At 35.8% G+C, this 24,887-nt stretch overlaps 3 protein-coding genes across 6 annotated transcripts; 1 reads left to right on the top strand and 2 right to left on the bottom strand.

Annotated features, from left to right (window-relative positions):
* Positions 1-7,524, bottom strand: LOC108844090 (uncharacterized). Of its 3 annotated transcripts, none has more exons than XM_018617293.2 (6): positions 7,290-7,524; positions 7,029-7,089; positions 6,866-6,952; positions 6,537-6,702; positions 501-774; positions 1-371 (listed from the first exon to the last, which is right to left on the bottom strand). In XM_018617293.2, exons 1-6 carry the CDS (start codon positions 7,341-7,343, stop codon positions 177-179), a joined length of 837 nt encoding a protein of 278 aa, XP_018472795.1. In that variant the 5' UTR covers positions 7,344-7,524; the 3' UTR covers positions 1-176. The 3 variants fall into 3 exon arrangements, with proteins under 3 accessions (XP_018472795.1, XP_056860596.1, XP_056860597.1); XM_057004616.1 differs by lacking the exons at positions 1-371; positions 501-774 and adding exons at positions 5,189-5,633; positions 5,763-6,036 and having other exon boundaries at positions 7,290-7,518; XM_057004617.1 differs by lacking the exons at positions 1-371; positions 501-774 and adding exons at positions 5,189-5,633; positions 5,763-6,036 and having other exon boundaries at positions 6,866-6,949; positions 7,290-7,518.
* A 6,329-nt stretch (positions 7,525-13,853) lies between these two features.
* Positions 13,854-18,523, bottom strand: LOC108847426 (protein DA1-related 2). Of its 2 annotated transcripts, none has more exons than XM_018620670.2 (12): positions 17,972-18,523; positions 17,513-17,679; positions 16,370-16,457; positions 16,147-16,261; positions 15,923-16,046; positions 15,755-15,838; positions 15,551-15,670; positions 15,250-15,462; positions 15,096-15,158; positions 14,677-14,792; positions 14,517-14,575; positions 13,854-14,320 (listed from the first exon to the last, which is right to left on the bottom strand). In XM_018620670.2, exons 1-12 carry the CDS (start codon positions 18,030-18,032, stop codon positions 13,992-13,994), a joined length of 1,539 nt encoding a protein of 512 aa, XP_018476172.1. In that variant the 5' UTR covers positions 18,033-18,523; the 3' UTR covers positions 13,854-13,991. The 2 variants fall into 2 exon arrangements, with proteins under 2 accessions (XP_018476172.1, XP_018476173.1); XM_018620671.2 differs by having other exon boundaries at positions 15,923-16,043; positions 17,972-18,522.
* Positions 18,524-22,710: 4,187 nt separating this feature from the next.
* Positions 22,711-24,638, top strand: LOC108847427 (serine/threonine-protein phosphatase PP1 isozyme 4). Its single transcript, XM_018620672.2, has 4 exons — positions 22,711-22,971; positions 23,428-23,987; positions 24,054-24,258; positions 24,381-24,638. Exons 1-3 carry the CDS (start codon positions 22,761-22,763, stop codon positions 24,240-24,242), a joined length of 960 nt encoding a protein of 319 aa, XP_018476174.2. The 5' UTR covers positions 22,711-22,760; the 3' UTR covers positions 24,243-24,258; positions 24,381-24,638.
* Positions 24,639-24,887: the final 249 nt, after the last annotated feature.

Here is a 24,887-nt window from a genome sequence, read left to right as displayed (position 1 = left end):
AAACTAAGCAAGTCAAAACGAATCCCGATGATTCAGTTCAGTGTATATGTTACTTTGTGGGGGTTTTGTTCTCTGGTAATGACAAATTCATTGTTCTACCACATCACATCACATCAAAATCTAAAACGTTTTTTACAAACATTATATATATGTTTCATCGTGTGGTGTGGAGACACTTAAGGAAAGAACCAGACTTTGACGAAGATAGACAGAACCATTTGCAGACCAAACGCTGCAGCCACAACAGCCGTCAGATCATTGCTCGCCTCAAGGTAAGACCGTAGATTCAGGGCAACAAAGCAGGACGATGCGCCACCAGCTAAGAGTATAATCACCCATCTCAGAAACTCCACTGGAATAAGCAATGGAAGCTGAAAAAACAAATGACCGATGACTGTTAGGTTGATTTTATAAGTCACGGTACATATTGTCATTGAGAACTAAGCTACACAACCATTTGTGAATCAGACAGAAGTGCTGCTGGTACAGGAGACACTTACAGTGGTTGGAACGAAAATGAAGAGAGAGTATCCCCAGAGGCACCAGAATCTTAGAAGATCAGCTCTGGACCCCATATACCGGAGTGAGAAATAAAACGCCACCGGCACAATTATTGCATAGCCGTAGATCAAAGATGCTGCCAAGTTTATATAGTTCACATCAAATACCCAAGGAGCTTCACTGTCGGTTCGTTTCTTCACGAGGTACGTGGCACAGTTCCCCAGAGAGGAAAGCACAAACACAAGCGTAGTGCAGATCCAGACAAGGCCATACCTAATAGAGAGAGAGAGAGAGAGAGAGAGAGGATGAAACCCACACACGAAGAGTCACTCATCTAAAGTAGTTCAAGACCAACTTTTTAGCGAATTCAACATCCAGCGAATTCAACATCCAGGGGAAGTGTTATGAACCGACTGGTTCAGATGGATGTTTATCCAAAAGATACTTAATAGGTTTTGACCCATTAGAGGTCCATCTTGTAACCGGCCCATTAAGATTTTAGACATTGTAACTCTCTATATAAGGAGCTCATATTCGACATTAATAATATACACATTCACAACAAAACGGAATTTTTTATGAAATTGATCAGTCGCATCATTTCATTCCGATTCCACATCATTCAGTTACCCTTACATAAAAATACATATCGTCGTATTCGAACATGACGTTTACATGGCAGGTATCACCCCAAAATGTTTATCGATCGGTTATGTTCAAAAGCTTAAATACATATATAGAGCTAGTTGTATGGTGAATACTTATCATGAGAAGAATATATGACTACAGTCTTTTTGTAGGTACAATCCAAATCCAATTTCAGTTGAGCTCTATGGATTTAATCATTTAAGTCATGAGAGAAGGTAAAACACTTACAAAACTAGGACACGTATCGATTTAGGGCACAAGTAAAGGGACACGAATCTATAGACAGGGGAGAACCCACTCAGAGGTAAGTGGTTTCAATTGACACCACAAAAAATAGAATAAATAAAAAAATTTAAGATAAAACATAAAAACTCTATGACAAATTTGGTTAAAACTCCCTTAGTGAACTCAGAGATCTTAGGTTCAAACCCTCCCAAATGCACTTTGAACCCAGTCATTTTTTTTCTGGGACCGCCACTGTCTATAGATATACAGTTTCCGAATAGCTACTAGGGCACATGTAAAGTGAAATAACATAATACTAACTTTGTGACAAAGAAAAACATAATACTAACTTTAAAATAAGTATGGGGATGTGTCCTCAATCTTCGTATTAAAAATATTATGTGTAAATTGAGTCGTTTCATATAGTTTATTATTGTCACTAATGATATCAAGCAAATGATGGTCAATTTTGTCTTAAATCATCTCTGATAGCAAAACGAATTATTGGAATTATTGTTTATATAAACAAGTCTCTTCCAAAATGGGTCCAACCACTTGTCAACTATTGATATACACTTAAACCCAATGGTTTCTCGACACCAGTAGTCGCATACACATACACATAGATATATTATATATATGATCTATGGGATATACCATAATAGAAACATACAATCCAAGGGATAAAACGATATGTAATAAAGGAACCGTCGACACTCACATGCCAATGTAGTTAAAATTTGTGGAAACGAGAATCCTAACAAATTAAGAAAATATGATTGCAATTTAAGTATAACCCTTCGGTTCTTTAATGTTACAAAAGACTTATCACACTACTCAATATTCAAAAAAATTGGTATGCTTTCATTTATTTTAATATGTGTAAATATATCGATTGGCCAAAATAAGAACACATTTTTTGCTGTGGTCTTTTAGATTTATTAGATAAGAGATTTCATTCGACCAACAAAAGAGAAGAAGAAAAGAATAAGATAAGGTGCAGGAGTATATAAATGTTGTAGAACATATGCTACGTACACTTGGACAGATTCAACTGGTGTAGTTGCATCAAACATTTTATTTTGTAGCCAATGTAGAATTGTAGAGCTGTCACGAGTCACGAGCCAAACTCTAAAGGGTTTAGTGGAATCACGTTTTCTTATTTACTTCGGTTGCACTAAGTTGAGCAGCCTGAAATTACGTGAGAACCAAAACGTTTGTGTGATATCGTCATGCAAGCAAATAATAAAAAAAGTATCTCTCCCCTTTGGCTTTTGGGTTTTCAAAAGTATACATGTGGTGATAAAAGACGCAGATAGGGAGGAAGAAAAGTTGGAAGAATCACTATCATATTTATCTTTCAAAAAAAAAGAATCACTATCATATAATAATTAATTAGTTCACATAAGATATTAATCTAAAGATTGGTAGAGAGAGTGATTGCTATTGGGGAAGATTGGGCTGATCATAGAATTGATATTGTTCTTTTTTACAGATTTTTTTAAAAATATTGTAGTGTACTTCTTTGTTCTGCGTACGGTGAGCTGGACAAATTATATTATTAACACAATTAATTATTCAAGTATTTTGGTTTGAGATTACAAAACCAACAAGTAAACAATGTAGAGAACAAAACTGCAAAGAAAAGTATTTTTGTTTGAGATGCCAAAACTAGCCAGTAATTATGTAAGCTAAACGAATGGTAAATAAATACTAAGAAGTGGAGTATAATCTAAACAACAATGTGTTTTGTGAGGAGTCAGTGCGGTTTTACTAAATATAAACGTGGGTAATCGTCAAGAGTAAATGTTAGTTACAAATGTTGATATGTAAAAATGATGATATATTTCTTAGAATAACCTTTTTCTTTATAAATAAAATTTTCATAATACTGTTTACTCATTATAACTTGTTTCTGTCTTATAGGGACTTTGCTAAACAACTTAAACAAGATCATGCTGATTAAAAAAAATTAAGGCTTCTGACCGGTAGGACTGGGGATTTTATTCGTTAAATTTGATTTGATTTGTTATTCGTTGTTATTCGATCCGAAAATTCAGGATATCCGTAAGGTTTCGAAGCAAAGTAAATACTAAAATTCAATATCTGTTAAAATCGAAGTAAATCACAAATATTAAAATTTTGGGAAGCGAATATCCGATCTGATCCGTCAATATATAAATACATGTATTTTTATTATATTTAAAGTTTTAAAAGTATAAAGCTGTATAATTGTTACTCTAACATATGATTAAATAGATTATATTCACATTATTACTTATATAAAAGTATTATATAAAAGGAAGATAAAATAATTATGACAATTATAATTTTTTTCTTAAGTTTTGTATTATTATTATTGTTAACTAAGTTTAAAAAATTACAAAATATGTAGATTCACTATTTTTAAAATTTTTATCTTTTATATCATGCAAAAAAAATTTACAAAAAAATTGTATCGAACTTTTAAGATTATTTGTATAAATCAAAACAAATGAGAAATCCGTAAGTATCAGCAAATATCCGCAAATATCTATTTGTTTTCCGGATATCCATTTTTTGAATATCCGTATTTTTCCGAAGTAAATCAAATCGGACAATTAGATATCTGTAATATTCAAAGCAAATCACAAATACCTTCAAAAACCTGGATATTCGATCTGTGCCCATGCCTACTGACCGATGATCTTTTTGGAACTAAGAGAAACGGATTAGAAATGAACGTATATGAATAAAATAGTAGGAATGAAAAGAAATGCTTGTTTTTTTTTCCAAATTTAATAAGTAATGATTTTCTTTAATATTTCTCTATAAAAAGGAAAATTATTTTTTTGTGATTACTATTTTTTTTAGGAATGATAGATAATTCAATGTTTCTATCATTCAATTACCATTCAAAGCCTAAATAGTGTGTCTTATTGCATTGATTACAATTCTTTTATTGAAAAATACAATATATGCTTTTGTTTGGAAATCAATTAAAATTTAAAATATAAATAGAACCTAGAAACTAAATAAATCTATTTTTCTTACAAACGATAGCACATAATATTCATAATATTCTGAACTTTTGATGATATAAAAAGCTCTTTCTCAAAACAAAAAAATGATGATATATCGAAATAATAATTTTCAGATGAGTCAATTGTTGTTTTGCATAAACACACTATTTCTTTTTCATTCCTCCGCCCTCTATTAATCTTTAAATTAATATCTTATCTTAATGAAACGTGCTCAGGAAAAAAATAATAAATAAGGTGTTTTTGCAAAACCACAATCGACTAGTTTGAGAATTATTGTTTCGATATATCATCAACATCCAAAGTATTATGAATATTTACGTGATATCTATTCTAAAAGAAATGTAGATTTATTTATTTATTAGGTTTTATTTACTTTTTAGTTTTTAAAGTCTGTTTGATTTCCAAAAAACTTATAACAAATAGTTATCAACGAAATAAGACGCTAAATTAACCAAGAGCTCTTGGCCTAGTGGTAATGGAATTCCAGATGGAGTGCCTGCCGTGGATCGAGTCGTTTTGACCACCTTTCCGTCTATAACCGTGCGTGCCCGGATGGAAAATCTCGTGGGGATTAGTTTGGGCTTAGCGCCTGTGAACCCCACGATTATCGAAAAAAAAAAAAAAGACGCTAATAAATTTGTTTTAGTGTTATTTCAGATGTTTAGCAAGGTACTTGGAGATATTTTACTAAAAAGACACTAGAGACAGGTTCTCTGTCATTCATCTAATGTGTTCTTACATGCATGCTTTCTACATAAAAGTTGTTTTTTTAATATCCACTTTCTGATATCTGCCAGATAAAAATCAACCATTTAAATTATAAAATCCTAAGACAATTCAACTCACAAAAAAAAAAACAAGCAAACAAGAAACTAAGCAAGTCAAAACGAATCCCGATGATTCAGTTCAGTGTATATGTTACTTTGTGGGGTTTTGTTTCTCTGGTAATGACAAATTCAATTGTTCTACCACATCACATCAAAATCTAAAACGTTTTTTACAAACATTATATATATGTTTTATCGTGTGGTGTGGAGGGACTTAAGGAAAGAACCAGACTTTGACGAAGATAGACAGAACCATTTGCAGACCAAACGCTGCAGCCACAACAGCCGTCAGATCATTGCTCGCCTCAAGGTAAGACCGTAGATTCAGGGCAACAAAGCAGGACGATGCGCCACCAGCTAAGAGTATAATCACCCATCTCAGAAACTCCACTGGAATAAGCAATGGAAGCTGAAAAAACAAATGACCGATGACTGTTAGGTTGATTTTATAAGTCACGGTACATATTGTCATTGAGAACTAAGCTACACAACCATTTGTGAATCAGACAGAAGTGCTGCTGGTACAGGAGACACTTACAGTGGTTGGAACGAAAATGAAGAGAGAGTATCCCCAGAGGCACCAGAATCTTAGAAGATCAGCTCTGGACCCCATATACCGGAGTGAGAAATAAAACGCCACCGGCACAATTATTGCATAGCCGTAGATCAAAGATGCTGCCAAGTTTATATAGTTCACATCAAAGACCCAAGGTGCTTCACTGTCGGTTCGTTTCTTCACGAGGTACGTGGCACAGTTTCCGAGAGAGGAAAGCACAAATACAAGCGTAGTGCAGATCCAGACAAGGCCATACCTAATAGAGAGAGAGAGAGAGAGAGAGAGAGAGAGAGAGAGAGAGAGAGAGAGAGAGAGAGAGAGGGATGAAACCCACACACGAAGACCAACTTTTTAGCCATTCTGAAGGAGATAAAATGTTACGCTAATGGAATGGAATATATACGCACTTGTCAGACCTTAGATATTCCTATGAAAAAGCTAACAGCTTAAATATAATGTGAGGAACTGTTTCAACAAGCGACAGCTAACAAATAGCATACGGAAAAACTGGATCTGGATGTAGCCATGTAGGCTTAAGTCTACAGTATATAAGCTCAGATGGGATACTGGATTATATAACGCTGGCAGCAAGAAGACATAGCAAATTTAGTAGTCTGACACTTAATGTGCTTTCACACTTAACAAAAGAGCCTGAAGAAGTAGTGGAGTTATTAAAGAAATATCAATAGGAGGAGAAGCCAAAGAATTCTATCAGAGAAAGAGCAATCAACGAGAAGGGTAAGGTGAAAGGCTTACAAATCAGGGTTGGCATCAATCTTGCTGAAAAAATCACCAGTGGTGGGGTACAAGGAACTCATCAATCTGTTCAGAACAACGTCGGTGTCAACGTTGAAGTACTGGGCGTACGAGTAGACGTTAAAGTATCCCTTCCAGTTGTTCGACGGCTGCTGTTCAGGTCCTTCTACAGGTGCAGATAAAAATCAAATTAGCATACAAGACATAACAAAGCGTAGAGGAACGGGCTCAACTCACATAAGCATTCTATCAACCACGATGAACATGGTGGCTTATCCTTAAGAAAGAAAGAAAGAAAGGCAAAAGAAGCATATGTACTACATACATACCTGTTGGGGTCTGAAGAGTTTGATAACCCTTTGCTGCATTGTTTCCTTGATGCGGTGGAAATATCTGCATGTTTGCAGAAGGACCTGCTGCAGACAAGTAACCAAGCAAACACTCTCAAACTCTTTCACTAAGCTATAGTTTCTAGCAAAAAAAGAACCATACCTTCATTAACGCTAGCTATATGCACATTAGTGCTCTTCTTGTCGTCATCGCTGATCACAGCCTTCAAATTATATTGTTTTTTTTTTGTATTAGAAAGAACGAAAGTGAATACATTCAATCCAATCATGCAGAGCATTTAAAACCCAAAAAGACAGCAACTTTTCATTAAAGGAAAGTTCTTTATCCTAATCAGACACAAACCCAATTGAACGATTCTAAAAAAATGGTGAAAGTCGGAGAAGCAAAACGATTGAGACTTACGGGAACTGAACCAAGCAAATGGCTCGTCTGTAGATTAGCGAACGACTCATCCATAGTGATCGAAAAGAGCGATTCTTTATAATCGCATCCACGAGAACGATAGGATCGGGGGAGAAGAAAGATGGTGACTTTCTCTGAGGTTACTTAGTTTGCTTTCTCCGTCGTCGTCGTCGTGGAAAGCTAATTGGTAAAGGGAGACACAGGGGAAGAGAGCGAGAGAGACAATGATCCACGCGCGTTTTTTTCGGTAGTTGAGTTGCACGCACCGTTTACACGTGACATGGGCCCATTTAATCACAGGATTCATACGGCCCATAATGGTTTTTCTTTACTTGAATAGATCCGACCCGTCGCCAGAATCAATACATTCCACAGTGTTTCATTTGATCAAAAATCGAGCCTGTCGAACCAAAGCGAACCCAAACCTTTTGCAGGCTTAAATTCAAATTCATTGGTTTAGTTTGGCCGATTAATTTTTATTTATTTTTGGTTTGATTTGGTTCGACGATCGGTTAAATCTTACTTCATTTTTCACTAAAAAAAAATATCAACCTAATCATACTAAATTGAATCCGCCCCGTCGAACTAACTAAAATTTGAACCAAGATAACCAAGCTAATTATATGACAAGAGATAACTTGAGTTTGTAACCGTAACAGTAACTAATTGAATATCGAACCGAACAGAATCATAATGTATTTTTGTTCGGTTTAATTTGACAAGTAAACCAAAATCATGTTTATTTTCTTACAGTAATGCAGTTGCATTAGTATATTTTGGATAATTTAATAGAGGTCTCTCTGTTGTTAAACAGCATCTTCACTCGAATGAGATCCCAGACTGATTCTGTCATTAGTGAAATGAGCTATTGATAGCTTACTCACTCAGCCAATCCATGGATATTACCAAAATTTGTACTATTGGATCGGGTGAATACAATAATCCTCTTTGGAGAATTATTACACGGAAGTGCTAGTGTTGGTTTCTATACAGGTTTCGGAATAGTGAAGACAAAAGAGATGGTTTGTTAACAGGTAACATGAGTATCAGTATCATTGAGTAACTCTTTTATCAATTTTAATTTAGTGTAATGAGCAAGTCTTTGATCGATAACTATGTCTAGAGCCATCTTCAAGTTGTGGGATTGTCTTTGAGTCTTTGAAGAAGAAGAAGAAACAATCTTCTTTCAACGGCTAAGTATGGGAAGTGGGCCGAGTGTGACGAGGCCCAAAAAGAAAGACAATATGACCGTTGGGTCCAGAAGAGAGTAAGTGAGCACGTGGCGCGCGCGTGACTGAGTTTCCTCATTTGAGCAAGATCAGTTCGAAGAACAGAGCTGCTCTGTTCCGGCCAAAAGAAGAAGTCGGCTCAGAGGCACGCTTGAGGACCACTCCTTCTGTCTACACGAGTTAAGCTGTACGAAACTAACTATGGTTGAGTTAAGATGGTTGTAAAGTGTATATAACCTAAGTGATTCTAGTGGATTCCGGGTATCAGATCCCGGCGAGACGTAGGGCGAAGTAGAAGGGCCTGAACTCGTTAACATTCGCTTGTGTTCTGTTCTTTTCTTTACAAACAAATCAAACAAACACACGAGAGACAAACATCGAGAGAGAGAGAGAGAGATTTAAGACTCATAAAAGATACAAAAACAGAGCTTAAATCACAACAACTGGTATCAGAGCCTGGTTCTGTTTTCTCTAAGTTCTTGAGTGATTCCGCGTCTACGTGAAGATGACTTCGGGAAAAATCGAAGTCGAGAAGTTTGATGGAGAAGGAGACTATGTTCTCTGGAAGGAGAAGTTGCTGGCGCACTTGGACTTGTTGGGTCTTATGGAAGGTCTGGAGGAAGATGAAGAAGAAGAGACGGTCGCGGTTGCAAGCCAAGATCCTGCAAGTGGTGGAGGATCTGTGACTCCCGTCTCAAAAGTTTCAGAACCTACCGACAAAACCCTCAAGGAGAAGAGAGGGAAGGCTAGATCCACAATCATCCTGAGCGTCGAGAACCACATCCTCAGGAAGATATTAAAGGAAAAGACGGCTGCAGGTATGCTTAGGATACTTGACAACCTGTTCATGGCGAAATCTCTACCAAACCGCATATACTTAAAGCAGAGGTTGTACTCATACAAGATGAGTGAAAGTATATCGATTGAAGAGAACGTCAATGATTTCTTCAAGCTAATCTCAGATCTAGAAAATGTCAAGGTCACAGTTCCTGAAGAAGACCAAGCTATAGTCTTGCTCATGTCTCTTCCACATCATTTCGATCAGTTGAAGGAGGCGTTGAAGTACTGCAAGACTACTCTAGCTCTAGAAGAAATCACTGGAGCTATACGGTCAAAGACTCTTGAGCTTGGTGTTAATGGTAAAGCTCTTAAGAGTAACTCAGAAGCGTTGTATGTCCAAGACAGGGGCAGATCTGAAGGAAGAGCCAAGCCGTCTGATAAGAACAAGCATAAAAGCAGATCTAAGTCTCGAGGTGCAGCAAAGACATGTTGGGTCTGTGGCAAGGAGGGTCATTTCAAGAAGCAATGTTTTGTGTGGAAGGAGCGAAACAAAGGTTTCAACTCAACGGAAAAGGGTGAAGCGTCAGTAGTGAAAGGAGATGAGTATCAAGTGGCCTCTCTCATGGTTTCTGAAGCAAATTTTCTGACAGAAGATGAGAGAAGGGAAAAGTGGATTCTTGACACTGGATGCATGTTTCACATGACCCCAAGAAGAGACTGGTTTGAATCCCTTTCAAGCTCAGATGGAGGCAGTGTGAAGATGGCAAACGACACTATTTCTGTTGTAAAGGGAATCGGAAGCATTAGGATCCAGAATGATGATGGAACCACTGTCTTACTTACAAACGTGAGATACGTTCCAACAATGTCCAAGAATCTCATCTCACTGGGGACATTGGAAGAGAGTGGGTGCTGGTTTCAGTCAAAGGAAGGAGTACTCAAAGTCGTCAAAGGTTGCAGAGTGATGATGAAGGCTGTGAAAACCGACTGGCTATACCTACTCAAGGGAAAGGTCGTTACTGGAGAAGCAAACGCCATCGACAAAAGCTCAGACGAAACTAAGTTATGGCACAGCAGGCTTGGTCACATAGGTCAGAAGGGTCTTGAAGTGTTGGCCAAGAAAGGGTGCCTGCAACACTGTAAAGTCGATAGGCTTGAGTTTTGTGAAGATTGTGTGTATGGAAAAGCACATCGAGTGAGTTTTGGAGCAGCGAAGCATACTACCAGAGATAAGCTTGAGTACATACACTCAGATCTCTGGGGCTCACCATCTGTAACAAACACCTTGGGAAATTGTCAGTACTTCATCACTTTTACTGATGATTTCACAAGAAAAGTTTGGTTATTTCTCATGAGGACTAAAGACGAAGCTTTTACAAAGTTCATGGAATGGAAGAATATGGTGGAGCTACAGTCAGGAAAGAAAGTGAAGAGGTTGAGAACTGATAACGGGTTAGAGTTTTGTAACCACGAGTTTGATGGTTTCTGCAGAAGAGAAAGGATTGTGAGGCACCGTACGTGTACCTACACTCCCCAACAAAATGGGATTGCAGAGAGACTAAACAGAACCATCATGAACAAGGTCAGGAGTATGTTGAGTGAGTCAGGTCTGGGGCAAGAGTTTTGGGGGGAAGCGGCATCAACTGCAGTGTTCTTAATAAACAGATCACCCTCAACGGCTCTGGATTTTGGCATTCCTGAAGAAAAGTGGACGAACAGTCTACCTGATTACAGTGGTCTCAAACGTTTTTGCTGCGTTTCTTTTGTGCACTCAAGTCAAGGCAAGCTAAATCCAAGAGCTAAGAAGGGAGTCTTCTTAGGCTATCCTACCGGAGTAAAAGGCTTCAGAATCTGGTTGGTGGATGAAGAGAAGTGCATTATCAGCCGAAACGTGGTGTTTCAAGAAGATAAAGTGTACAAAGATATAAAAGAAGCTTCAGGTAATGCAGAGAAGCAGCAGACTGGAACCAAAGTTGTTAACTTGGAGGTTGCAGAACCTGAAGCTGAAGCTAGTACACGTCAAGGTGGAGAGAGCTCCAGGAGACCTGGTACGCAAACCTTTGGAGAATCAGAATCAGATAGCTCCGAACAAGCTGATACCGATACGGACGAAGAAGACCATTCTGATGACAATCAAGATATCAGTCAGTATCAACTTGTGAGAGACAGAGCTAAAAGGAAGACGAAAGTTCCAAGGAGATATGGAGACTCATACGCTGTAGGCTTAGCTCTCGCCATGACAGAAGATGGTGGGAGACCTGAACCTAGAAGCTATGAGGAAGCACTAAATGATCCAGACTGGGAAAGTTGGAAGGAAGCCATGGATGATGAAATGGTCTCTCAGAAGAAAAACAAGACATTTGTACTAGTGGACAAACCTGAGAACAAGAAAGTCATTGGCTGCAGATGGGTCTACAGAAGAAAATATGGGAGGTATTTCAAAGCGCGGCTTGTAGCCAAAGGATACTCCCAGAAGCATGGTGTGGACTATCAAGAGATCTTCAGTCATGTTGTCAAGCACGTCTCCATTCGCCTGTTGTTAGCTGCAGTGGCTCAGTTTGACATGGAACTTGAACAACTTGACGTCAAAACGGCATTCCTACATGGAAATCTAGATGAATACATCTTGATGAATCAACCAGAAGGATATGAAGTCAAGTCGAGACCAGAGAAGGTGTGTCTGCTAAAACGTTCTCTGTATGGTCTAAAACAGTCTCCAAAGTTGTGGAATCAGAGGTTCGATTTATTCATGGTCAAGACAGGTTTTAAGAGAAGTGAGCAGGATACTTGTGTCTACTACAAGGAAATTAGCAGAGATCAGTACATCTACTTACTTCTTTATGTTGATGACATGATCATCGCATCAAACGACATGAAGCAGATCAAGCAGCTTAAAGATCAACTCAGTGCAGAATTTGAAATGAAAGATATGGGAGAAGCGAAGCGAATCTTAGGAATGGAGATTCACCGAGACAGATCAAAAGACATTCTAACTCTTTCTCAAGGAAGTTATCTGATGAAAGTGTTAGATACCTTTAAGCTCGATCAGTGTAACTCGGTGTTAACACCATTGGGAGCTCATTTCAAACTCAGAGCAGCAACAGAGAAGGATCTGAAGGAACAAGAAGAGGATATGAAGTCAGTTCCATATGCCAGTGCCGTAGGAAGTATCATGTACGCCATGATAGGTACGCGAGTGGACCTTGCTTATCCTGTTGGAGTCATTAGTAGGTTCATGAGTAAACCATTGAAGGAGCACTGGCAAGCAGTAAAGTTGGTTCTGCGATATATCAAAGGTTCTACAGAGTTGAAGCTAGTGTTTAAAAGACAAGAGAAGTTTGTCTTGAGAGGTTACTGTGATTCTGATTTCAGTGGAGAATTAGATCACATGAGGTCAACGGGTGGTTATGTTTTCACTCTTGGTGGAGGAACTATCAGTTGGAGGTCCAGTCTACAGAAGGTGGTGGCTTTGTCTACGACAGAAGCAGAGTATATGGCTCTTGCAGAGGCTGGAAAAGAAGCAGTGTGGATCAAAAGATTGATGAATGAGATGGGTTTTCACCAAGGAGCAGTTGAAGTGTTTTGCGACTCTCAAAGTGCAATAGCATTATCAAAGAATGCTGTGTTCCATGAGAGAACAAAGCATGTTGCACGGAAGTTTCATTTCATCAGAGACCTAATAGCAGATGGGTTGGTAAAGGTGACGAAGATACCAACCTTGTATAATCCGGCGGACATTCTTACGAAGGTGTTGCCAGTGGGGAAGCTCCAAGATGCACTGGAGCTGCTCCAGCTATCAAAGAACTGACAGCAGTCAGGAGAAACCGGGTGGAATCCAAGAACTAGAATCAAAAGAACTCAAATCCAAGGTGGAGTTTTGTGGGATTGTCTTTGAGTCTTTGAAGAAGAAGAAGAAACAATCTTCTTTCAACGGCTAAGTACGGGAAGTGGGCCGAGTGTGACGAGGCCCAAAAGGAAAGACAATATGACCGTTGGGTCCAGAAGAGAGTAAGTGAGCACGTGGCGCGCGCGTGACTGAGTTTCCTCATTTGAGCAAGATCAGTTCGAAGAACAGAGCTGCTCTGTTCCGGCCCAAAGAAGAAGTCGGCTCAGAGGCACGCTTGAGGACCACTCCTTCTGTCTACACGAGTTAAGCTGTACGAAACTAACTATGGTTGAGTTAAGATGGTTGTAAAGTGTATATGACCTAAGTGATTCTAGTGGATTCTGGGTATCAGATCCCGGCGAGACGTAGGGCGAAGTAGAAGGGCCTGAACTCGTTAACATTCGCTTGTGTTCTGTTCTTTTCTTTATAAACAAATCAAACAAACACACGAGAGACAAACATCGAGAGAGAGAGAGATTTAAGACTCATAAAAGATACAAAACAGAGCTTAAATCACAACACAAGTGTTTATGCCTAAATGTGTGCTTCAAGAATTTGCTTCTCTTGAGAACTGAGATGCTTAGTAGCAATTTCTTGAAGTTTTGATATTTTGGAAACAAATAAATTCTTCTTTTTTTTGTTATTAGTATTCAATAATTGTTCTAGTAAAACCTCCAAACAACAAATCTCCTCACTCAAATTCCAAGGGGAGACAAAGTCTGTTATGAGATTCTATAGAAGTTAAAAACAAACCCTTTGTGTAATGATAAAACAGAACATTAAATGTTGCAGTCATTGATAAGGTAATTATAAAGGAAAAGTTCCAGTGAAGCGGATATGATCAAGTGTACGACGTAGACCGTACTTACAAACCGCTGCATTTGCTGCTCTGAAACCTCCTCCGTAAGCAGGAGATGCGTCATGAGCTATCTGATGCTTAAAGAACTCTCCAAGTTTCTTCTCCACGTTTGATTTCCCTCCTTTCTTGTTAGAAGACGACGATGACGAGGTGGCAGTTGATGTTGAGGGCATGTTTCTGGAAGAAGAAGGATCTGAGAGAACTTCAGATTCAAGCCACATGTAAGAGAGGACTTGGCAGATACCTTCCTCTACCTCAGGGTTAAGGTTCCTATACCCTAATGCAAACATAAAAATAAAAAAAATTAAGATGCTTACTTTTCTAAGGGTTTTAAAATTAATGGACAAGAAGTTCAAGAAAACGTACTGAAATTCAATTTATTAGAGAAAGATGTAATATATTAAATAAATTATTCAACTCTTATTTTTCTTATAAGAAAAGAAAAAAAAAAGATGGAGGTGAATAGTAAGTACCTTGGAGCCGTAGCCATCCATGCATCAGCTCGTGGGCAAGAATTGCTCCGGTTAATAATCTTCATTCATACAACAAAATTTCGTTATGTTACCAATCTTTCACTATCTTTTTCGGGTGGGATAAAAAAAAGTGAGTGAGTCGTCTGAGTAAAATAAGTACCTAGGGAGGCCGTAAAGAACGAGAATCGCAGTGACTTCACATTTGCGTGTAAGCTTTTGTGGCTGAGTTCTCATACCAACAAGACGGTGAGCGCCGAGTCTCGGTCTTTTAAGAACCTGTGAAGAACCAAAACATACAAAAAACAGGCCAAAATTATGTTTAGAATTAAAAATTACGTTAAGTTTTTTTTTTTTTTTTTTTTTTTTTTTTTGATTAACCTGGAGGGACTTCCACCCCTAGGGGCCAACCCCTCGGCGCGAGGTGGACCATTTGATACTATGGGGAATTAGATACTCCAATTGCCTGGTCAGCGGTTCGAACCCGGGTGCGTATTGGGGCCGAAGCTCCCTCAACACCACCAGGACAACCCCGCTGGTTAAAATTACGTTAAGTTGTAACAAGAATTTTAAAAGACTTACACTTGTGACTGTTTGTTCTTCAGACAAACATAAGCCTCTTGTCTCAGGCATGTGATGGTATCCCTATGAGAAGTACATAAGACTTTTTAATTATAATGTGAGCGAAACTCAACCTGTGAAAATATTAAGTCTAATTCAAGACCAAAAAGATTACGTTTTTCTCTCCGACGATAGCGTCGTTGAGAGCTTCTCGTTGAACAAGAAGCATGGGGATTTGTTGCTCAAGTTTCATGTACATTCCTTCGTAATAGTCTCGTATCGCATGGTAAAGTGGTTGACAATCGCCAGTATCGGTTATAGCAGTTTCCATGCATTCTAAACATAAATTTCTCCCATCTTCTAACGTGTAATATCTCACGTCCCGCGACTTCATAAGGTCACAACATCGAAAAAAAACACATGGACTTAGCAATAATCAAGAGGGGGTTTCAACTTCCTTGTTAGTATTTGATTACCTCCAAACGTTCGCAGCTACAACAACGAGCGGTTCTATCGTATTCGTGAGACGGACAATACTTTTGGTTCCAAAATGGATGGCATCGATACTCGATCAAGCCAGCCTCGTTAGTTGGGATCTAAGGAAAAAAGAAAAAGAATTTAGTATATAATATATACTGTGATGTGTAAGAATCTAATAATGTGGTTGTAAAGTTGCTTACAAAATGATGACAAACTTCACATTTAGGATGAGTAAGCTCTTTGAAACAAATCTTATGATAGGGTTTGGTTCCTGATAGAGAGAACTTTGAGTCAACCAACAAAACATATTAGTACTCCTTCAAATACAAACGTATATATATGTATATCATATTCATACATAAACATACCTCGTGCTCAGTGATAGGGTAATGACATGAATCACAACAGAAGCAATCAGGATGAAAGAATGTTCCCATGCATCCCAAATAGTTCCCCAGACCAATATCGCTATTGCAACCGCCACATATTCTGCTACAATATTAAGATCAAACACCATTTTTGAAGATATCTTTTTCATATAATTTGTAGTTATAATTCTATAAAACTGAATTAAGAGTGTGCATTTTTGTACCTTTGTGGTCGTCTGACTTGATAGGACGGTTCATAAGGTGGAATGAAAGATGGATTCAATCCACTGTGAAAAGGCCTAGGGAAATCCGAATTATTATCCATAGACCAACCATATCCTGCCCAAATAAAATAAATTCAGTCTCTAATTTATAGAAATAATGTTTTTAATATTTTTTTTTCTTTCTATTTCATCTGTATTCATTAAGGCAGACAAAAGATAATACCATAGGGTCGATTCGTATCGTCAGCTAGAGAAACTGACAATGCACGATCGAGTTCTTCTTTGTCCCGTGCGGCTCTCGACCGATCGTTCTGATTCGTTAAGATAGCCATCCCAAAGCATGTGAATTAATCTTTTTGTAAACAAGTGATATAGTTCTATGGGTTATAGGTCCGCAAATTTGGGCTATATAAAATAACAAGTTATAATGATTCTCAGCAAAAAAAAAGATATTGATAAAATATACTTCAAAAGAGTTAGATTTTTTATTTAAAAACTAATTGTTTTTTAACTTGAAAAATAAACTAATTGTTCACCATATCGATTTCATCTTTTAGAGATACTAGTGGTTAAATATCATTAGTAGTGCTTATGGGAATCAGAATAGGCCACCTCAATCCAATCTAACTCTTCCATCATGCAATGGATGCTTAATGTTCATTCGTTATTTCATGGCTTTACAATTATATTCCAAACCCAATGAGCTATGTGCGTAGTAGCTCATATTAACTTGAAAATGCCTATTATTATATTATAGCTAAAAAGGCTTATTATTTTATATAATATTAAATATCACAGCTATATGTTACAAAAATTAACAAATTCTAGAATTAAAATTTTAACATATAGATGATATATATATATATATATATATATATATATATATCAAATTAACTAATAAATTTTAATATTCTTGCATTATAGCTCACAAAACATTAAAATCTAATCTCATCTCACCCGACTAATAAATTTCCTATTGAACCAGCATACAAACCGTTTTCTACCTATTTATGTCATCCTTATAAGTGCTCAAGGCCACATTTTCACATCATGTCAATTTAAGCACTAACAGAGAATAATAAATGGACCAATTAATTGTATGTTTCATGGATGTGACAATTTCACAGAATGTACAACCACAACGACCCGTGATATTTCAACAACATTGAAAAAATGATAAAGAGTAGCAACATTCACATGTCTTTTGCATATTGATTTAATATTGCCGATCACATGCCTATAGGCTATAGTGTATGTCTAGATTTATATAGAAAGGAAAAGAATGAAAAGACTAAATTTAACTGTTGCTAAAAAAAAGACTAAATTTAACTAGAATAATCTAATGAACAATTAAGAAAATATTTACCGAAGAGGAAGGAGGCAGAGGAAAAACCATATTCTCGTCCTCTTGAAACTGAGGAGGATGATGATTAGTGCGAGCACCACCACCACCATTAGAGCCACTCTTGAAAAGCTTACTCACCCATTTCATCAAGTTCCATTTCTTCTCTGGCGAAGACGACGACCCGGCCCCTGTTATATCATCAAAAATGTTAAGTTAACTCTTTCAATATTAAGTCTAAAAATAGGATTCCAAACACTGTGCATGAGCCATTTGTTGACTTGGTAGGCTTGCCAAAAACTCAGTATCAAGCAGGGCCGGATTTTGGAGACTATAAGCATTTTAGTAAAAAAAAAATTATTTTTTTATAAATTTGAGAATCTATATATGTAAAACTATTTCTTATATTTTGGAGGCTCTAGACACGAATGTTTCACTTAGTTATGCCTAAGATAGGCCATGTTAAAAGAAAAGAAAACGCACCGAAGATACAAGGGTTGGAGATATGGCTGACATGAGAAACACCATATGAAGAAGAATCCATGAGGATGAAGAATGTCCCACACGTGTTTATATATCCTTGAATACGTGTGAGTGAAGCTAAAACGACGGCCTGGAGAGAGAAGCAAAGAAAAGAAAAGAAGAGAAGGAGGAAGAAGAGAAGAGAGGATGAAGAAGTTATAAGTCACTAATAGTTATTAGAGAATAAAAACATGTATGAAAAGAGAACAAAGAAAGAGAGAATCTTTGCAGAAGAGATCGGGCAAAAAAAATGTGAAAGAAAAGGAAAAAGAGGAGATGCTTAGCTTCTGAAAGGAAAGGAACAGAGAGAAAGACATGTTTTTTCAAGAGAATATATTATATCATGCTGAGGCGGAGAATCTCTCAAATAACGGTGTTAGGAGGAGGAGGATAGTTGAAACCTTTTGAAGCTTCTCTCTTTATCAGTTTTTTTTAAGAGAACTTTCTTTTTGGGTTTTGATGGCGACGCTAGTCCCGTTCGGTTTCTACTATATTTCCATTGAGTTTTGTTGTTTGTTTTAATTTTCTTGTTCTTTAAAGAAGTATCTTTGGTATTTTAGGGTTAGTTCTTCTGTTTAGGTGTTGATTTTGGTTTTGGTTTTGTTTTTTAGTCTTTAAGTAATACTAATAAATTATTGTATATTCAGCAACTACTGTCTCTGGTTTAGATTTTAAGTTGCATATTTTAATGGAGATGGACTTCGTTCCTTCTACAAGGTACATCATTTTTTTTCTGCCATCAGGTACATCATATAAAATTTGACTTTAATATTATGCCGAATAAATCTTTTAGGAAAAAAAGAAAAATTCTGCATTAAAGAAAAAAATTATATCGACATGTTCTTGTATAAAGAATTAAATACATCAAAGAGTTTGTTAAAAACGACATTCATTCACACACAACATGAAACACAACATGAAACAAAAAAAAAATTTAGTTTTCAGCGAATTTATTCTCCATCACTCGCAAAGTTTAAAATCCGCGTTTACAAGGTTTAAAACGATCTTAGCTTTTGTTCTACCGACCTCTAATTTTTTTCCTTTTTTTAAATCGTCCAATTATCACACTATTAAAGGGATTTTTTTAAACTTGATATCGAACTTTTCCTATCTTTAGATAAGCCTATTCAAATCCAAGACATTGCTACATTGTATCGTTTTTAATTTTCTGCTCTTTTTCCTTAATGGGACGTGGCTTTAAGCTATACACGATAAAGATGTGCTTTTGCAACGTTGACACAAGTATAATTTGAGGCATCAATCTATAGGAAGGTCCTGACCCGTGATGATGCCACAAAGGTGAAAGAGGCTTCAAAGTGGAATCAAACACCCAATTTTTACAGAACAAAAGCCTAACCTATAGACACTTTAAAGTAATTTTTCATAAAACAAAGATAATAGTTTGAGATTAAAGATAGCATCAGATCAAATCCACCTTGAGATCTGACCATTTCTTTATCAACTTGCTAAAGTCGCTCTATGTATGGACGATCCCATACTTTTTTTTAATTAAGGCTGCTTGTTTTTGGAATATCTCATTTAAATAAGAAAATATCTCATTTAAATATAGTATTATGTATGTTTTTATAATAAGTACTAAATGTTTTGCCTGACACATGCCTTACAAATATTTATTAGTTTATTTATTTTATTTATTCAAAACCAACATGATAAAACTATTGGTTGTATATGTACTCAAAATATTTAATTAAACATCAAATAATTTATATATGACAAGTTATTTTTATCAAAAAATATGTTTATCATTGTGTTAAGACTTTTTAAAACTCACATAAATACTTTCAAAATTATTTACAAATGTTTTTTCTTGATTAGTATTTAACTATGATTTGTTTGATATGTTAATGTTTAATTTTATGACTAAAATATTATTTTTGGATAACAACATAATATATAAGAAATATCTTATTTATTTTAAATACGTTTTTACATAATTCTTATATATTTTAAATACGCTCTTATATTTGTCAATTTCATTGTGTTAATTTATAATCAACTATCTAATCAAATAAATAAACCTAATAATATTAATATAAAATATCTTGTTAATTATATAATTGTAACGTGGGAGTTCATAGGCGAAAAACATTTTGCAAACAATAATATATATAATTTTAATCTTTTCGTTTCTACTAAGCTGTCAATTTTATGAATTCAACATTAACTTTTAATATGTATACAAACATATCTAACCTTAATTAAAATTAACATAAGTTAAAATAGAACAAAAGTTCAAGAGTCAGTTTTACTGTACCAAAACATTTAACTTTTCTTAATCAGAGGACAAAATATCAAACACGATATTTATAATCAACTGTGGAAACTTACAATAATATCAAGCACCATATTTATAATCTGACTAGTAACATGTTGAATTAGAGTTGAATTATAATAAAAGTTATAATTCGATATAATTTGCAGTATAATTATGTGGTATAAACTGTAGATTTATGTAATGAGTTCGTAGTAAAATCTGGGTTACTATATATTTTTAAAATTATTGATTGGTAAAATTTTTAGTGTATAAATTGCAGTATATATTGTGTAGAAGATGTTTGACCAAAAAAAATATTATGTAGAAGAAAATTATGACTATCAATAATTTAAAATTTATCAATAACAATAACATTTATTATCAGTTAAATAAAATTGATTCAATTTATAATATTTTATTTTAATAAATAAATTAAAATTAAGGAAATACAGTAATATACTTATATTTATTCTAATAAAAGATACCTAGTATATTTACATATAATTTTACTTACGTAAAACTTTTAGTTACCAAATATAGTTAGCAATTAAAATTATAGAAATAATTTTAGATAATTTAAATGAAAATGATAGATATAACTTGACTAACTAGTAAACATTTATGTAAAATTTTGAAAATGCTTTATTAACTGAAAAACACAAAACGTGAGACAACATGCATATATTAAAAAAACTAATTTTTTAATAAAATTAAAAAGTAACCGTAGGATAACTAACCTAAAACCAAAAAAAAATATTAAGTCAACTTTTAATGCATGAAATTTTGTTGAAGTTGAGTTAATATTTGAGTTATCAATTTTTTCAATGGGATAACTCAAAATTGTAACTCATAGTATATAATACATTCTAAAAGAATAACTCAAAATTTTTAAAGTAATAGATGAATGGTAACATTTTTTGAGTTATACCTCTAACTCATGAATGGTAAGGTTTTTCTTCTTAATCGGATAAATTTAGTTTTAAGAAATGAAATACTTTTATGTACATTTTTGAACTTTCACTCTATTTCAACTTTTAGAACGTTATTATTCTGTCTAATCTATGAATCAATTTTGTTTCTATATATTATATTATATAATTATCGTAACAAAATTACAACACTTGGCTACAAAAGAGGTATATACATTTTTTTCAAAAAAAAAGAGGTATATACATCACAGGAAACAAAGATATTTGTAAATATCCAATATCCTACAAAAGAGGTATATACATTTTTTTCAAAATCCAATCCGCAGCATTTGTCTTTAATCACACAAAATCTAACAATTTACTTTCGTATCTTATGATACATGATACATCTTATCCACCTTACTAAAAGTTCTTTTAACTTTGTATCTGTAAAGACTTCTAGTGAAAAAAGCCTTGAGATGAGAAACGTGTAGGTGACTTGGAAAGAATGTATCAAACCCTTTACGATATTTCACCCCAGTGAAACTAACTTTACGACCAGGGGAAAAAATGAGAAATATCTTATTATTATTATTATTTTTTTTTTTTTTTGAAATATCTTATTATGTTTTTGGTGTAAATGTTAAATTTTGTACCAATTTTTTTTCTGATAGTACATAGAACACTAGTAGCAGATGCAATTTAAACCTAAAGCAACAACAGAGATGAGGAAGAAAAAGCAACTCCTAATGATCTAAGGACAATGAAACAAGTTGAAACAAAAGCAAGCTGAGGGAGCTTGACATTGTGGTTAGCATTGCCACAAGAGAAAGAGACCTTTGATAAACCATGAGACCACGCTTTGGTAGAATTTGGCTTGCCTTGGGACAATATATTGTTTGTCACTGACTCACTGTATGGACACATATTTTTCTTTTTGGTAAAATTGTATGGACATATATGACCATGTTTACGAGTCAGTGCGCTCTGCGACTATAACATAAAATCCGTTTACCTAATGCAATATTTTGTGTAAATTGTAGTAATTAATATGTCACTTAACTAAAAAGTTTAGTTTTTAATCTTTATGATTAGTTGCTGAAATCAGTCACACGACTAGAAAACAAATAATAAACTGTGACATACGATCTCATGTTGCAGTCGCAGATCACAATTACTACTATTAGTATTAAACGATCATATACACACACAGCTGTACTCACATCACTATTTTTAAACGTAGAAATGTTTTAAAATATGAAACATTGTTTAATATCCAAAATGATTTTGGCTTTTTGTAAAAATTGTTTTTTTTAAAAAAAAATTTTAGGGATTATACGCCAATGTTTGAATTGCATACACAATTTATAAGGTAAAATAATTGTTTGGTTTTGGATGTTATTTAGTTTAATAGAAAATGGGCCGTTAATGAATCAAATAACGTGGTATAAATCGGCCCATTATCCATTAAGCCGAAGCCGTTTCGAGGATTCTCATGTTAAACGACATCGTTTGATTATCCCCTCCCCCACCCCACACCCCCTGCTTTGTTGTTGCTGTTCCGTTAATGGCGACGACGCAAGGGCAGCAGCAGACGGCGATTGACTCGGCGGTTCTCGATGATATAATCGGACGGCTCACGGAGGTTAGGTTAGCTAGACCAGGGAAACAAGTCCAGCTCTCGGAGGCAGAGATCAAACAGCTTTGCACTACCGCTAGAGACATCTTTCTTCAGCAACCTAATTTGCTTGAGCTTGAAGCACCCATCAAAATCTGCGGTATGTTTTTTAATCGAAAACCCAATTCGATTCGTTGATTCCCCAAAATTTTAGGGTTTATAGTGTTCGAAAGTTTGAAACTTTGTGCATATCTCTTAATGGGTGTTTGTGATAAATGTTGTTAAGAGTATTGAGAAGAGACTTTGCCATGTTTGAATCTTTTGATTGGTGTTGTGAAGAGGCTAAAAAAAAAGGCTTTACCTTTTGTGGAGTGTCTTTGATTAGAGCGTCTAAGCACATGTACACGTGTAGAAGGGTTTGTTAATGAGTAGTTCACATTTGAGTAAGAGACTTAGTTTTGTTGTAGAGGTGTTCTTTGATGTTGTTTTCTTGCTAGTTTGGTTGGTAGAACATTGAGGTTTCAGCAAGCATCTCTTTGTTTTTGCAATGCTTGAATACATCATTTTTACTTTTTGAGTCTAGTAACTGTTGAGTGTATGGTGGATATTGAACCAGGTGATATACATGGGCAGTATAGTGATTTGCTGAGGCTGTTTGAGTACGGTGGATTCCCCCCTAGTGCTAACTATCTCTTCCTTGGAGACTACGTGGACCGAGGCAAACAGAGTCTTGAGACGATATGTCTCTTGCTAGCCTACAAGATCAAATACCCAGGGAACTTTTTTCTACTGAGGGGGAACCACGAGTGTGCTTCCATCAACCGGATATATGGGTTTTACGATGAGTGTAAAAGGAGGTTCAATGTGAGAGTGTGGAAGGTTTTCACAGACGGTTTCAACTGCCTTCCTGTTGCGGCGCTTATAGATGACAAGATACTGTGTATGCACGGTGGACTTTCGCCGGATCTCAACCATTTGGATGAGATCAGAAGCTTGCCGCGTCCGACTATGATTCCTGACACGGGGCTCCTCTGTGATTTGCTATGGTCTGATCCTGGGAAAGATGTTAACGGATGGGGGATGAATGATAGAGGCGTTTCGTACACTTTTGGTCCGGACAAAGTCTCTGAGTTTCTAGCGAAACATGATCTAGACCTTGTGTGTCGTGCTCATCAGGTGAGTGTTTTGATTTGATTCGATTCTACTGCTTTTTGTGATGTTAACAAGGAAGTATAATGACAGGTGGTGGAAGATGGGTATGAGTTCTTTGCTGATAGACAGCTAGTGACGGTGTTTTCAGCTCCTAACTACTGTGGAGAATTTGACAATGCTGGTGCGATGATGAGCGTGGATGAGAACCTTATGTGCTCGTTTCAGATTTTGAAGCCCGCTGAGAAGAAGTCCAAGTTCATGATGTCCACAAAGATTTGAATCCTTTCATTGAAAGGTTAGTAGTCAATAGTGTGTACTTAGCGACACCAAACAAGTGAATGAATGGATTCTTATGCACTGTTTTGTTCATCTTCTTCTTTACAAGTCAATGATAAATGTTTTTTTGTTTGTTTGCAGATGGATTTGGTCTTGCTTAGAGAAACTGATTCAAACCGTTGGAGACTTGGCTTTTAAAGCGTGTGCTCCTTAGTCTTCTATTCTATTTCTTACCAACTTCACTTTTGTTCCTTATCTTCTTTTAAGGGGTTTACATGATGTTCGAAAGCACATAGTTGGTGTGTGTGTACATGCGTGTGATGGTCTCTTGGATTTTTAGGACACCAAATGAAATGGTGATTATAAACAAAAATTAGTAAGATGAGCTTTTGTCTCTAAGTGGAGCTCTTCAAATAATCAACATGAAAATCGAATGAGCATCAAAAAAAAGTTGCAAAAGAAACAAAGGCTCACTCTTGGTCATTCTTGAAGTGGGCACTAGAAATGGAATAGAATATTATTTATTGGAGGGAATGAAATTGATTATGTTGTTCTTTGTTGTGGACGAGAAATAAACACGAAGCGATAAGCTTGTGAAAGGTTTGGTCGGAAACAGGAACCAAAACCACATGTGCCCCATTTCGTAGA

This window comes from Raphanus sativus, chromosome 3 (assembly GCF_000801105.2).
Source record: "Raphanus sativus cultivar WK10039 chromosome 3, ASM80110v3, whole genome shotgun sequence".
NCBI classification, from domain to species: domain Eukaryota; kingdom Viridiplantae; phylum Streptophyta; class Magnoliopsida; order Brassicales; family Brassicaceae; genus Raphanus; species Raphanus sativus.
This window is presented reverse-complemented; position numbering and strand designations above follow the sequence as displayed.